The following is a 15,557-nucleotide window of genomic DNA, read 5'->3' as shown; positions in this document are numbered from 1 at the left end:
ACTGGAAGAACTTGTATTATGGCCAGAAAACAGCCGCTAAGTAACGAAAAACCAGCGGCCGCCATTACCGTAAGACATGAAGGTCAGTCCGAAAAATTGGGAAAACTTTAAAAGTGTCTCCAAAAACCATCAAGTGTTACAAAGTAACTGGGTGACATGAGGAGCGCCCCAGGAAAGCAAGACCAAGAGTGACCCCTGCTGCGGGGGAGAAGTAATCAATATACCACACATGGAGCTGAGCTGCTGTATCTAAGCCGTCATTATAGAGGTATCTACCACACATGGAGCTGAGCTGCTGTATCTAAGCTGCCATTATAGAGGTATCTACCACACATGGAGCTGAGCTGCTGTATCTAAGCTTCTAGTATAGAGGTATCTGCCATACATAGTGCTGAGCTGCTGTATCTAAGCCACCATTATAGGGGTATCTACCATACATAGTGCTGAGCTGCTGTATCTAAACTGCCATTATAGAGGTATCTACTATACATAGAGCTGCTGTATCTAAGCTGCCATTATAGAGGTATCTACCATACATGGAGCTGAGCTGCTGTATCTAAGCTGCCATTATAGAGGTATCTACCATACATAGAGCTGCTGTATCTAAGCTGTCATTATAGAGGTATCTACCATACCTAGAGCTGAGCTGCTGTATCTAAGCTGTCATTATAGAGGTATCTACCATACCTAGAGCTGAGCTGCTGTATCTAAGCTGCCATTATAGAGGTATCTACCATACATAGAGCTGCTGTATCTAAGCTGTCATTATAGAGGTATCTACCATACCTAGAGCTGAGCTGCTGTATCTAAGCTGTCATTATAGAGGTATCTACCATACCTAGAGCTGAGCTGCTGTATCTAAGCTGCCATTATAGAGGTATCTACCATACATAGAGCTGAGCTGCTGTATCTAAGCTGCCATTATAGAGGTATCTACCACACACAGAGCTGAGCTGCTGTATCTAAGCTGCCATTATAGACGTATCTACCATACATAGAGCTGCTGTATCTAAGCCGTCATTATAGACGTATCTACCATAAATAGAGCTGAGCTGCTGTATCTAAGCCACCATTATAGAGGTATCTACCATACCTAGAGCTGAGCTGCTGTATCTAAGCTGCCATTATAGAGGTATCTACCATACATAGAGCTGAGCTGCTGTATCTAAACTGCCATTATAGAGGTATCTACCATACATAGAGCTGAGCTGCTGTATCTAAGCTGCCATTATAGAGGTATCTACCATACATAGAGCTGAGCTGCTGTATCTAAGCTGCCATTATGGAGGTATCTACCATACATAGAGCTGAGCTGCTGTATCTAAGCTGCCATTATGGAGGTATCTACCATACATAGAGCTGAGTGCTGTATCTAAGCTGTCATTATAGAGGTATCTACCATACATAGAGCTGAGCTGCTGTATCTAAGCTGCCATGATAGGGGTAAGTAGGTATCTGGCGGTGTGTACTTACCTCTGGCACTGGGCTCCCGTGCTGCACGAGGTCCCTTAGCAGTTTGCTCCTCTCGGAGGGGGTCCCCAGGTGGTTGTGCAGTAGGTCGGCCATGGACAGGTAGGTCAGGTTGTATTTCTGCGTCAGCCTCTCGCACTGGGTGCCTTTGCCGGATGCAGGACCCCCTGTAAGAGGAGAAGTATGTGACCCCCCCAGCTACAGGCGGAGCCAAACCCTGAACATGTCCATCAGGATCCGTGTACGCAGCTCCCATGAAGACTAATGTCTCTGCCCTGAGCGGCAACTAAAAAACCTTCACAAGGTCACAGGGTCACATAGTCACAAGGTCAGGATTATTTGTATCATACGTAGTAGTCTGTTACTATGGAAACACTGCAGTCTGCACAGGACCTGTATACATTGTATTATCTCTGTATCTGTAAATTACTGATTGTATTCCTGCCCATGTATACAGGATAGGAGTAGTAGTACTGTGCTGTGCCCATGTATACAGGCTAGGAGTAGTAGTCCTGTGTAGTTCCCATATAGATAGGAGTAGTAGTACTGTCCTGTGCTCGTTTATACAGGATAGGAGTAGTAGTACTGAGCCCATATATACAGGATAGGAGTAGTAGTACTGAGCCCATATATACAGGATAGGAGTAGTAGTACTGTGCTGTGCCCATATATACAGGATAGGAGTAGTAGTACTGTCCTGTGCTCGTTTATACAGGATAGGAGTAGTAGTACTGTGCTGTGCCCATATATACAGGATAGGAGTAGTAGTACTGTGCTGTGCCCATATATACAGGATAGGAGTAGTAGTACTGTGCTGCGCCCATATATACAGGATAGGAGTAGTAGTACTGTGCTGCGCCCATATATACAGGATAGGAGTAGTAGTACTGTGCTGTGCCCATATATACAGGATGGGAGTAGTAGTACTGTGCCCATATATACAGGATGGGAGTAGTAGTACTTTGCTGTGCCTATATATACAGGATAGGAGTAGTAGTACTGTGCTGTGCCCATATATGCAGGATAGGAGCAGTAGTACTGTGCTATGCTCATATATACAGGATAGGAGCAGTAGTACTGTGCTGTGCCCATATATACAGGATAGGAGTAGTAGTACTGTGCTGTGCTCATATATACAGGATAGGAGTAGTAGTACTGTGCTGTGCCCATATATACAGGATGGGAGTAGTAGTACTGTGCTGTGCCCATATATACAGGATAGGAGTAGTAGTACTGAGCCCATATATACAGGATAGGAGTAGTAGTACTGAGCCCATATATCTAGGATAGGAGTAGTAGTACTGAGCCCATATATACAGGATAGGAGTAGAAGTACTGAGCCCATATATCTATCTCCGTTGCAGAAGATCAGACTTTCTCATTGTATTATATAATATTAGGTGTGAAGGTGCGATAGTCTGCAGATGTGATGTAAGCAGCGGTGATGAAGTGCTCTGGTTGTCACTACTAGACATAACATTCGGGTGGCATGTGTCATCCTCAGCGCGCTAATTACTGAGTATTATGTGATTGTAGCCGCCACTAATGGGGCTCATCCTCACACGTCTAGGATTAGGTGGCTCATTTAGCGGGTATAATTATAGCTACACATCTCGCTGGGGGTCCCTGGTGTACTGGGTCACTGAGGGCACCCGATCCTTTCAGAAGACTGGCTGGGGACCCCCACTCCCCCAATACATGGAGAGGGGGTCAAACCCGCCCTAGTGCTCCATTCATATGGCGCTGGTGAGGATGGCCGAGGGCAGACCCCATTCCTCCAATCTCATCCCCCTGATCGGACCCCCACAGATCAGCCTGGAGCCCCATGTGCTGTGAGAGGGGATCATGTCACACTCTCTCCTGTGTAACGCTGCATGAAGGAGGAGGTAAAATATGACTGGTTTCTGCACACAGAGATAGAACAGATGACGCGTCTCGCTGCAATACATGGAAGGGAGAACTAAAGGATAATCACATGAACAATACAGCCAGGAAAGTGAGGATGAGTCTTTGTTGTGCCCCTGAACCACCCTGACAGGGGTAACTACATTGGGTGGGATTTCATTGGCCACACCCCTTTTGAAGACAAATGTCCAAATTTGGGACTGTCCTGGTGAATTTGTTCACAAATCAGATGAGGCAAAAAAATAAAGCATTTACTGTTTGTGCCAAAGATGTTCTGCAGCTGCCGACGTAATGGAAAACGTAGCAGAAGCCAAACACAGAAATAATTCTAATAAAACCTATAACAGAAAAGTTATTTTTACCCCAAAATACATTTAAATCAATAATCCTAAACCTCTGAGTATTAGACGTAAAACCCCGAGCACCTTAATATGTGTTATCACCTTATGGGATGGAGCCGCGGGGGTTAAATGGAGCTTTTTAAGCTTCGGCTTTTCTACTAAACTTGGATCGATCACAAAAAAACAGCAAAACCGGGAGGAAGCCGAGAACATTCTGCTGCGAGGAGCGAAACCTCCGGGGGGGAAATTAATATACACAAATCTATATTGAGTTTTCTATTAAAAAAATTCCAATTATAAAAAGCAGCGACTGGAAAGCGCCAACAATTAATAAGATCTGCAGTCCGGGGCGCTGGCGCTGGTCCTGGTGCTGAATGACTCCATCCCATAATGAGACCTTCAATACTGGCAAACCTTAGGGAAGGGAATGCAGCCGAGGATTGTGGGATCTGATATGTATCACAGGGTCTCCAGAAGGGTCCAAAATACCTTCCGGATCGGTACTGACCGGTGCCGCCTGCAACCGCTCCATTCATGGCTATGAGTCCTATAGACGTGAATGGGGCAGCGCTGACCACATGCTGCCCCTCCATTCACATGGGGAACTTGTGGACCCCCATTACTGTGATTTCTGGGGGCCCAGTGCAAACAGTCACTTATCCTTCATCCTCTGTAAAAGGTAAGGTGTAATGTGTAGGACAATCCCTTTAAGGAAGTGATTGCTTCTTAACACTAAGCATTAGCGCTGATGATTTACAGAAGCCTCGACCTTGTCAGACTGTAACATAAAAGCCGATATCTATTCTATTAGTGTCCGATAGAAATGTATCCACATCCCGGGATAAAATAAACCAGACCCCAGACCAGGTACTAACTCACAGCGCAGACCCCAGACCGGACACTGACTCATAGCGCAGACCCCAGACCGGACACTGACTCATAGTACAGACCCCAGACCGGACACTGACTCATAGCGCAGACCCCAGACCGGACACTGACTCATAGTACAGACCCCAGACCGGACACTGACTCATAGCGCAGACCCCAGACCAGATACTAACTCGTAGCGCAGACCCCAGACCGGACACTGACTCATAGCGCAGACCCCAGACCGGACACTGACTCATAGTACAGACCCCAGACCGGACACTGACTCATAGCGCAGACCCCAGACCAGGTACTAACTCACAGCGCAGACCCCAGACCGGACACTGACTCATAGCGCAGACCCCAGACCGGACACTGACTCATAGTACAGACCCCAGACCGGACACTGACTCATAGCGCAGACCCCAGACCAGATACTAACTCATAGTACAGACCCCAGACCGGACACTGACTCATAGTACAGACCCCAGACCGGACACTGACTCATAGTACAGACCCCAGACCAGACACTGACTCATAGCACAGACCCCAGACCAGACACTGACTCGTAGCGCAGACCCCAGACCGGACACTGACTCATAGCGCAGACCCCAGACCGGACACTGACTCATAGCGCAGACCCCAGACCGGACACTGACTCATAGCGCAGACCCCAGACCGGACACTGACTCATAGCGCAGACCCCAGACCGGACACTGACTCATAGTACAGACCCCAGACCGGACACTGACTCATAGCGCAGACCCCAGACCAGATACTAACTCATAGTACAGACCCCAGACCGGACACTGACTCATAGTACAGACCCCAGACCGGACACTGACTCATAGTACAGACCCCAGACCAGACACTGACTCATAGCACAGACCCCAGACCAGACACTGACTCGTAGCGCAGACCCCAGACCGGACACTGACTCATAGCGCAGACCCCAGACCGGACACTGACTCATAGCGCAGACCCCAGACCGGACACTGACTCGTAGCGCAGACCCCAGACCGGACACTGACTCGTAGCGCAGACCCCAGACCGGACACTGACTCGTAGCGCAGACCCCAGACCGGACACTGACTCGTAGCGCAGACCCCAGACCGGACACTGACTCGTAGCGCAGACCCCAGACCGGATACTAACTCGTAGCGCAGACCCCAGACCGGATACTAACTCATAGCATACCTCCCAACCGTCCCGTTTTGGGCGGGACAGTCCCGTTTTTTAACCCTTGTCCCGCCTGCACGGACCGTTAAGTGAAAGTCCCGTTTTTTTTGCGGTTTCACGGATTTTTCCGTTTTGTCCCGCCCCCGAGTCCCGCCCCCCCCCCCCCCCGAGTCCCGCCCCCGAGTCCCGCCCCCGTCCTGCTCAGGATACAGAGAAGCCAGGGGGCGGGGTACAGCGTCCTCCTCCTCTCCAGCTCCCGGGCTGTCTGCTGCAGAGCCGGCACCTCCCCCATCCCCTCCCCTGGGAGGCAGAGCCCTCCCTGTCCTCAGGCTGCCACTTGCAGGCACATGGATGGATGGATGGATGGAGCAGTGCAGAGTGTCATGTTCTCTGCACTGCCCCTGCACAGCAGCCCCAGGGGATCATCCTCCGTGCAGGCAGGAACTCTCCAGCACTGCTACATCAATGGCTCCCTGCCCCCACCTCCTCCTGCTCCTCACTGAAGTTCGTCTGATGAAGCAGAGCCGAGTGTGTGCAGCTGCTGCAGTGTGATAACAGGTACTCTACAGTGACTGCAGGCAGCAGCTAAAGGGTTAAACACTTTCCTCCATAGACCCCCTGCCCCCATCCCTAACCCCCCCAGTGCCCTTCTATTCTGCTTTTATTGTACCATATACTTAATCCCTTAACCCCTTAAAGACGCAGGGTTTTTCTCTCATTTCTCGCTCTCCAACTTCAAAAATCCATAACTTTTTCATTTTTCCGTGTACAGAGCTGTGTGAGGGCTTATTTTGTGCGTAACAAATTTTACTTTCCCGTAATGTTATTTATTTTAACATGCCGTGTACTGCGAAGCTGCAAAAAATTCCAAATGTGGAAAAAATTTTTTAAAAAACCGCACATGTCACGTTCTTGTGGGCTCAGTTTTTTCGACTTTGACTGTGCACTCAAAATAACACCTCAGCTTTATTCTTTGGTTTGGTGCGATCGCGGTGATACCGGATTTATAGGTTTTATTGTGTTTTAATACATTTTCAAAAATTAAACGCATGTGTGCAAAAAAAAAAAAAAAAATTTTTGCCATCTTCTGACGCTAATAACTTTTTCATATTTCGGTGCACGGAGCTGGGGGTGGGGTCATTTTTGGCGAAATGAGCCGACGTTTTCATTGCTACCATTTTGAGGTCTGTGCGACATTTTGATCATTTTTAATTTCATTTTTTATGTGATGTAAAAAGGTGTAAAAGTCGCATTTCGGACATTTGGGCGCCATTTCCCGCCTCGGAGGTCACCGCCGCCCGTAACCGTTTTTATATTTTGATAGATCGGGCATTTTGGGACGCGGCGATACCTAATATGTCTGTGATCTTTACTGTTTATTATGTTTTATATCCGTTCTAGGGAAAGGGAGGTGATTAGAATTTTTAATATTATAAATTTTTTTTATTTTTAAAACCTGTTTTTTCTTTTTTTTCCACTATTTCTTAGACCATCTACGGTACATTAACCCTAGATGGTCAGATCGCTCCTACCATATACTGCAATACTTCTGGCTCATTGTAACGAACCTGCAGAAGCCATGTAGCCTCGTGTCAAAAGAAGACCCGAGGCTACCACGGCAAACGATCGCCGCCCCCCGATGACGTTCGGGGGCACAGCGATCGTAAAAAAGACTTTGCCGGCGACAATGACCGACTGCGGTTATTAGCGGTGGGGGTTTTCTGCAACATGCAAAACCCCCCACCTTGTATGAAGAAGACTCAGCCCGTGAGCCCTCTTCATACACTCCTTATACCTCTGCGTCGTAGAGCTACGGCGCAGAGCGTTAAGGGGTTAAAGGGGTTTTCCCACAAATACAAGTTAGGCCCTATCCATAGGACAGGGCTTAACCTGCTGATGTGTGGGGGTTTCAGTGATGTGACCCCCATAGATCATGAAAACAAGGGGTCTGTTGGGGTCCACATAAGGTCCATGTCATCGCTCTATGACGGTAATGGAGCAGAATGGTCATACACGGCCGCCTGCTCCATTACTCTGACGGAACAATTTTTGCGTTTCCATATTTCACTCCCCACTTTCAAAAATCAATAACTTTTTTATTTTTCCACGTACAGAGCTGTGTGCGGCCTGTTTCTGCGTAACAAATTATACTTCCTAGTGACAGTATTAAATATTCCAGGCCCTGTACTGGGAAGCGGGAAGGAAAATATCAAATGTGTTTTTTATGGCTTTCACTGCGCGCTCCATAGGACTCCTCCCCTTTACTGCGCTCCATAGGACCCCTCCCCTTTACTGCGCTCCATAGGACCCCTCCCCTTTACTGCGCTCCATAGGACCCCTCCCCTTTACTGCGCTCCATAGGACCCCTCCCCTTTACTGCGCTCCATAGGACCCCTCCCCTTTACTGCGCTCCATAGGACCCCTCCCCTTTACTGCGCTCCATAGGACCCCTCCCCTTTACTGCGACAACGAGCATGTCCCCCCCCTAGACAACGAGGATTTCCCCCCCTAGACAACTAGCATTTCCCCCCCCCCCCTAGACAACGAGCATGTCTACCCCTGACCCCTAGACAACGAGCATGTCCCCCCCTGTGGCTGCGTGCCCTTTTTTGTGTGTTTGTGTTATTTTTGTCTTCCAGGACCGTGCCTGCTGTGGACTGCTTCGGATTCGAAGGATTACGTCGATGACCGACATTTCTAACAAATAAAATGGTCAACGAGGGTGTGTCTGCGTCTTTTGTTCAATAAAATTTTCTGAAAACGGTGTGATTATTTATTTTTTTGCGACACTCTTCATAGTTTGCCGTAGTAGTGGTGCCGGCTAGGTGACGGTGCTCATTACTAAGGGCTGGCCTTAGTGTTTGCCTTAATTTTTTTGGCAAATTTACACTAACGCCCATACCATTACCCCGGTACCCACCGCCACCAGGGGTGCCGGGAAGAGCCGGGTACAAACCAGTACCTGACCGTCTATAGATGGTCAGGTGTTGGGGCGGCTGCAGGCTGTTATTGTTGCGCTGGGATAGCCCCCTAACAGTGGCCTATCCCAGCTCAGTAATAGCAGGCTGCTGCTGCTTTTTTGTATCTGGCTGATTTGAACAATAGGGGGCACCCCATGCCGTTTTTCCCCCCCATTTTTTTGTAAAAATGGGGGAAACAGCCTGGGAGCCCCCTTTAAAGGGGGGACCCCACGCATATTTTTGTCAAAAATTTGAAGAAAAAACGGCATGGGGCTCCCCCTATTTTTCAAATCAGCCAGATACAAAAAAGCAGCAGCAGCCGCCATTACTGAGCTGGGATAGGTCACTGTTAGGGGGCTATTCCAGCGCAACAATAACAGCCTGCAGCCGCCCCACTACCTGACCATCTATAGACGGTCAGGTACTGGTTTGTACCCGGCTCTTCCCGGCACCCCTGGTGGCGGTGGGTACCGGGGTAATGGTATGGGCGTTAGTGTGAATTTGCCAAAAAAATTAAGGCAAACACTAAGGCCAGCCCTTAGTAATGAGCACCGTCACCTAGCCGGCACCACTACTACGGCAAACTATGAAGAGTGTCGCAAAAAAATAAATAATCACACCGTTTTCAGAAAATTTTATTGAACAAAAAACGCAGACACACCCTCGTTGACCATTTTATTTGTTAGAACTGTCGGTCATCGATGTAATCCTTCGAATCCGAAGCAGTCCACAGCATGCACGGTCCTGGAAGACAAAAATAACACAAACACACAAAAAAGGGCACGCAGCCACAGGGGGGGACATGCTCGTTGTCTAGGTGGGGGACATGCTCGTTGTCTAGGGGGGGGGGACATGCTCGTTGTCTAGGGGGGGGGGACATGCTCGTTGTCTAGGGGGGGACATGGTCGTTGTCTAGGTGGGGGTACATGCTCGTTGTCTAGGGGGGGGTACATGCTCGTTGTCTAGGGGGGGGCATGCTCGTTGTCTAGGGGACATGCTCGTTGTCTAGGGGGGGCATGCTTGTTGTCTAGGGGGGGCATGCTCGTTGTCTGGGGGGGACATGCTCGTTGTCTAGGGGGGGGCATGCTCGTTGTCTGGGGGCGGACATGCCCGTTGTCTGGGGGGGACATGCTCGTTGTCTGGGGGGGACATGCTCGTTGTCTAGGGGGGGGCATGCTCGTTGTCTGGGGGCGGACATGCCCGTTGTCTGGGGGGGACATGCTCGTTGTCTAGGGGGGGACATGCTCGTTGTCTAGGGGAGGACATGCTCGTTGTCTGGGGGGGGCATGCTCGTTGTCTAGGGGAGGACATGCTCGTTGTCTAGGAGGGCATGCTCGTTGTCTAGGGGGAGTGGAATATGCCCCCCAATTATATACATAAATATACATTGGTGCCAGTGGATGCGTTGAAGGTATGAGCAGTGGCGTGGCCAGGGGGTGTGGTTAGGGGGCGTGGCTAGGGTGTGGCTTCTGTGGGTAAAAAAATCGCCGCGGCGCGCTTCGCGCGCCGCCATTTTGTCCCTCTTTCTCCTCCACAAAAGTTGGGAGGTATGCATAGCGCAGACCCCAGACCGGACACTGACTCATAGCGCAGACCCCAGACCGGACACTGACTCATAGCGCAGACCCCAGACCGGACACTGACTCGTAGCGCAGACCCCAGACCGGACACTGACTCGTAGAGCAGACCCCAGACCAGATACTGACTCGTAGCGCAGACCCCAGACCGGACACTGACTCATAGCGCAGACCCCAGACCGGATACTAACTCATAGCACAGACCCCAGACCGGATACTAACTCATAGCACAGACCCCAGACCAGATACTAACTCATAGCGCAGACCCCAGACCAGATACTAACTCATAGCCCAGACCCCAGACCGGACACTGACTCATAGTACAGACCCCAGACCGGACACTGACTCATAGTACAGACCCCAGACCGGATACTAACTCATAGCGCAGACCCCAGACCGGACACTGACTCACCCCCAGTGCACTTCTAGTAATCCTGGAATATAAATCCATATTCCATAGTCCTGCTGCTACTAACAACATACACAAAGGTGTGATTACACATCTCTCTGGGGCCAATAGCTAAAACTGCCTGTAGAGAGCACAGAGCACAGCAGTGTGAGGACATATTGTACTAAAAGAAGCTACAGTGCTCTTATCCCACAGTTCTGCTGCTACTAACAACATACACAAAGATGTGATTACACAGATCTCCTGGGACAATATCTGACTGCTGTCTGCATAGCCATCGCTGCTGACAGGTTCTCTGTATATTCTCTGACTGTATATGACGACCCTCAGTCACAGATATTCTATGACCTTGAGCGGATGTAGCGCAGCCCCCCCCCCCCCCCGGGCCGTTACGTGGATGTTTAGTAATAACAGCAGATTACGTTACGGGGGTAATTGCCTCACTGACAGCACTGCCACCTCCACTTCTTTTATCCGCCCATTAATAGTTCAGGGCAGAGAATCCGCCATAATTCCCTTCCAGACTCTCGCTGTGAATCGCAACGCAGGGAAGAAGAGGGATGAGCCGCGACGGGGCCGCAGCCGCACCAAACACCAGACGTTCCATTATTACATGTATTTTTCTCTAAATAAAATTCAGAATGAAGAGATTTAGGTGAATAACCTCAGACCCTCAGAGAAATGTGGGGCGTCAGTGCAGGGGCCACGTATAAATGTGGAGCGTCAGTGCAGGGACCACGTATAAATGTGGAGCGTCAGTGCAGGGACCACGTATAAATGTGGAGCGTCGGTGCAGGGACCACGTATAAATGTGGAGCGTCGGTGCAGGGGCCACGTATAAATGTGGAGCGTCAGTGCAGGGACCACGTATAGATGTGGAGCGTCGGTGCAGGGGCCACGTATAAATGTGGAGCGTCAGTGCAGGGACCACGTATAAATGTGGAGCGTCGGTGCAGGGGCCACGTATAAATGTGGGGCGTCGGTGCAGGGGCCACGTATAAATGTGGAGCGTCGGTGCAGGGGCCACGTATAAATGTGGGGCGTCGGTGCAGGGGCCACGTATAAATGTGGAGCGTCAGTGCAGGGACCACGTATAGATGTGGAGCGTCGGTGCAGGGGCCACGTATAAATGTGGAGCGTCAGTGCAGGGACCACGTATAAATGTGGAGCGTCGGTGCAGGGGCCACGTATAAATGTGGGGCGTCGGTGCAGGGGCCACGTATAAATGTGGAGCGTCGGTGCAGGGGCCACGTATAAATGTGGAGCGTCAGTGCAAGGGCCACGTATAAATGTGGAGCGTCAGTGCAAGGGCCACGTATAAATGTGGAGCGTCGGTGCAGGGGCCACGTATAAATGTGGAGCATCAGTGCAGGGGCCACGTATAAATGTGGAGCGTCGGTGCAGGGGCCACGTATAAATGTGGAGCGTCGGTGCAGGGGCCACGTATAAATGTGGGTCACAGCTCAGACTGTTCCGCTAAAAGAGAATTGTCCAAACTGGATACAATGGTAAAGCCCCTCAATGTCCTCATTCACTGACAGCAATAAGAGGTAATGAAAATTGTGAGAAATTGATGAGGTCTTCTATAATAGACGGATAGAAAAGGGGAAGCGCTGGCATCTGCCATTATTTCGGGGCAATTACGTCATTTTTGTGGTGTAGATGAGATGGATAGATAGAAAATATATAATCATAGGACTGTGAGATCAGATTGGTGGGATTGGCCCCCCACTTATCACTCAGGACCCCTCCCCACTTATCACTCAGGACCCCTCCCCACTTATCACTCAGTACGCCCCCCTAATCACCCAGGACCCCCCCACTCCGATTCTTGCAGCCCTCAGGGTTTCTGGGTTGGATTGATGTAAATGGAGCTCCTGTGCAGTTACACGGCTCGGCCACTACGTCCTGTGTGGCGCTCTCATGTAATCTGTGAGGATCTGCACTGATCGGAGATTGACTCCTTGTTAGGACTATGGTATATATATATCGGGTGCAGCTGATGTACTACAAGTGCTTCCGCTATGAGGATACGATCCTCCCCCTCCCCGGGTCACTGCGCTAATCCTGAATCCGTGAAATATTAGAAATGTAATCTTCTAATCCTATTCTCCTCTCGCCATCTGCCGGCAGCTGCTACCTGCAGGACAGGTAATCTCAGGCTCCAGGATTCAATGGTCTCATGGGAAGCGACCGGCAAATCATTCACCGGATTATATCAAGGACACATGGAGGGTCTCTCCGGGGTCCGGATAGATCATCAGTATCTGATTACAGCCGGACCCCAGCGATTATCTGTCCGGAGGGGGAGCTCTGCGCCTCCTCATTGCGTTATATCACTGGGGGCCGAGGGTCAGACGAGACCACCACCTGCTCACCCCCGACCCTGGAGAAAGTATTACATGTCATAGATAGGAGAGAGATAGAGAGATAGATAGAAGAGAGAATGTGATTACATTGTTAGTGTCAGTACAGACAGCGGAGAGCGGGAATCTTCATGGAAGACTCCATGTACCCCCGGCACATGACCTGCCAAGCCCTGGTGCCCCCATATGCCCCCGGTACATGACCCGCCATGGCCCTGGTGCCCCCATATACCCCCGGCACATGACCCGCCCTGGTGCCCCCATATGCCCCCGGTACATGACCCGCCCTGGTGCCCCCATATACCCCCGGCACATGACCCGCCCTGGTGCCCCCATATACCCCCGGTACATGACCCGCCCTGGTGCCCCCATATACCCCCGGTACATGACCTGCCCTGGTGTCCCCATATACCCCCGGTACATGACCTGCCCTGGTGCCCCCATATACCCCCGGTACATGACCTGCCCTGGTGCCCCCATATACCCCCGGTACATGACCTGCCCTGGTGCCCCCATATACCCCCGGTACATGACCCGCCCTGGTGCCCCCATATACCCCCGGCACATGACCCGCCCTGGTGCCCCCTTATACCCCCGGTACATGACACACCCTGGCCCTGGTGCCCCCATATACCCCCGGCACATGACCCGCCCTGGTGCCCCCTTATACCCCCGGCACATGACCCGCCCTGGTGCCCCCTTATACCCCCGGTACATGACCCACCCTTGCCCTGGTGCCCCCATATACCCCCGGCACATGACCCGCCCTTGCCCTGGTGCCCCCATATACCCCCGGTACATGACCCGCCCTTGCCCTGGTGCCCCCATATACCCCCGGTACATGACCCGCCCTGGAGCCCCCATATACCCCCGGAACATGACCCACCCTGGTGCCCCCATATACCCCCGGTACATGACCCGCCCAGGTGCCCCCATATACCCCCGGTACATGACCCGCCCAGGTGCCCTCATATACCCCCGGTACATGACCCGCCCTGGTGCCCCCATATACCCCCGGTACATGACCCGCCCTTGCCCTGGTGCCCCCATATACCCCCGGCACATGACCCGCCCTGGTGCCCCCATATACCCCCGGTACATGACCCGCCCTTGCCCTGGTGCCCCCATATACCCCTGGTACATGACCCGCCCTTGCCCTGGTGCCCCCATATACCCCCGGCACATGACCCGCCCTTGCCCTGGTGACTCCATATAACCCCGGTACATGACCCGCCATTGCCCTGGGGACCCATATACCCCCGGTACATGACCCGCCCTTGCCCTGGTGACTCCATATAACCCCGGCACATGACCCGCCCTTGCCCTGGTGACTCCATATAACCCCGGTACATGACCCGCCATTGCCCTGGGGACCCATATACCCCCGGTACATGACCCGCCCTTGCCCTGGTGACTCCATATAACCCCGGTACATGACGCGCCATTGGCCTGGTGACCCCATATACCCCCGGTACATGACCCGCCCTTGCCCTGGTGACCCCATATACCCCCGGTACATGACCCGCTCTTGCCCTGGTGACCCCATATACCCCCGGTACATGACCCGCCCTTGCCCTGGTGACCCCATATACCCCCGGTACATGACCCGCCCTTGCCCTGGTGACCCCATATACCCCCGGCACATGACCCGCCCTTGCCCTGGTGACCCCATATACCCCCGGTACATGACCCGCCCTTGCCCTGGTGACCCCATATACCCCCGGTACATGACCCGCCCTTGCCCTGGTGACCCCATATACCCCCGGCACATGACCCGCCCTTGCCCTGGTGACCCCATATACCCCCGGTACATGACCCGCTCTTGCCCTGGTGACCCCATATATCCCCGGTACATGACCCGCCCTTTCCCTGGTGACCCCATATACCACCGGCACATGACCCGCCCTGGCCCGGGTGACCCCATATACCACCGGCACATGACCCGCCCTTGCCCTGGTGACCCCATATACCCCCGGCACATGACCCGCCCTTGCCCTGGTGACCCCATATACCCCCGGCACATGACCCGCCCTTGCCCTGGTGACCCCATATACCCCCGGTACATGACCCGCCCTTGCCCTGGTGCCCCCATATAACCCCGGTACATGACCCGCCCTTGCCCTGGTGACCCCATATACCCCCGGTACATGACCCGCCCTTGCCCTGGTGACCCCATATACCACCGGCACATGACCCGCCCTGGCCCGGGTGACCCCATATAACCCCGGTACATGACCCGCCCTGGCCCTGGTGCCCCCATATAACCCCGGTACATGACCCGCCCTTGCCCTGGTGACCCCATATACCACCGGCACATGACCCGCCCTGGCCCGGGTGACCCCATATACCACCGGCACATGACCCGCCCTTGCCCTGGTGACCCCATATACCCCCGGCACATGACCCGCCCTTGCCCTGGTGACCCCATATAACCCCGGTACATGACCCGCTCTTGCCCTGGTGACCCCATATAACCCCGGTAC

General features: G+C 52.2%; 1 protein-coding gene across 3 annotated transcripts in view; it reads right to left on the bottom strand.

The window, feature by feature from the left end:
- AK5 (adenylate kinase 5) overlaps positions 1-15,557 on the bottom strand; it is a 142,183-nt gene that overhangs the window by 17,641 nt on the left and 108,985 nt on the right. For all 3 annotated transcript variants that reach the window (XM_072127987.1, XM_072127986.1, XM_072127985.1), the window contains exon 11: positions 1,474-1,637. In XM_072127987.1, coding sequence (XP_071984088.1) covers positions 1,474-1,637 — 164 coding nt within the window. The remainder of the gene's footprint in view (positions 1-1,473; positions 1,638-15,557) is intronic.

This window comes from Engystomops pustulosus, chromosome 10 (genome assembly GCF_040894005.1).
Source record: "Engystomops pustulosus chromosome 10, aEngPut4.maternal, whole genome shotgun sequence".
NCBI classification, from domain to species: Eukaryota; Metazoa; Chordata; class Amphibia; order Anura; family Leptodactylidae; genus Engystomops; species Engystomops pustulosus.
This window is presented reverse-complemented; position numbering and strand designations above follow the sequence as displayed.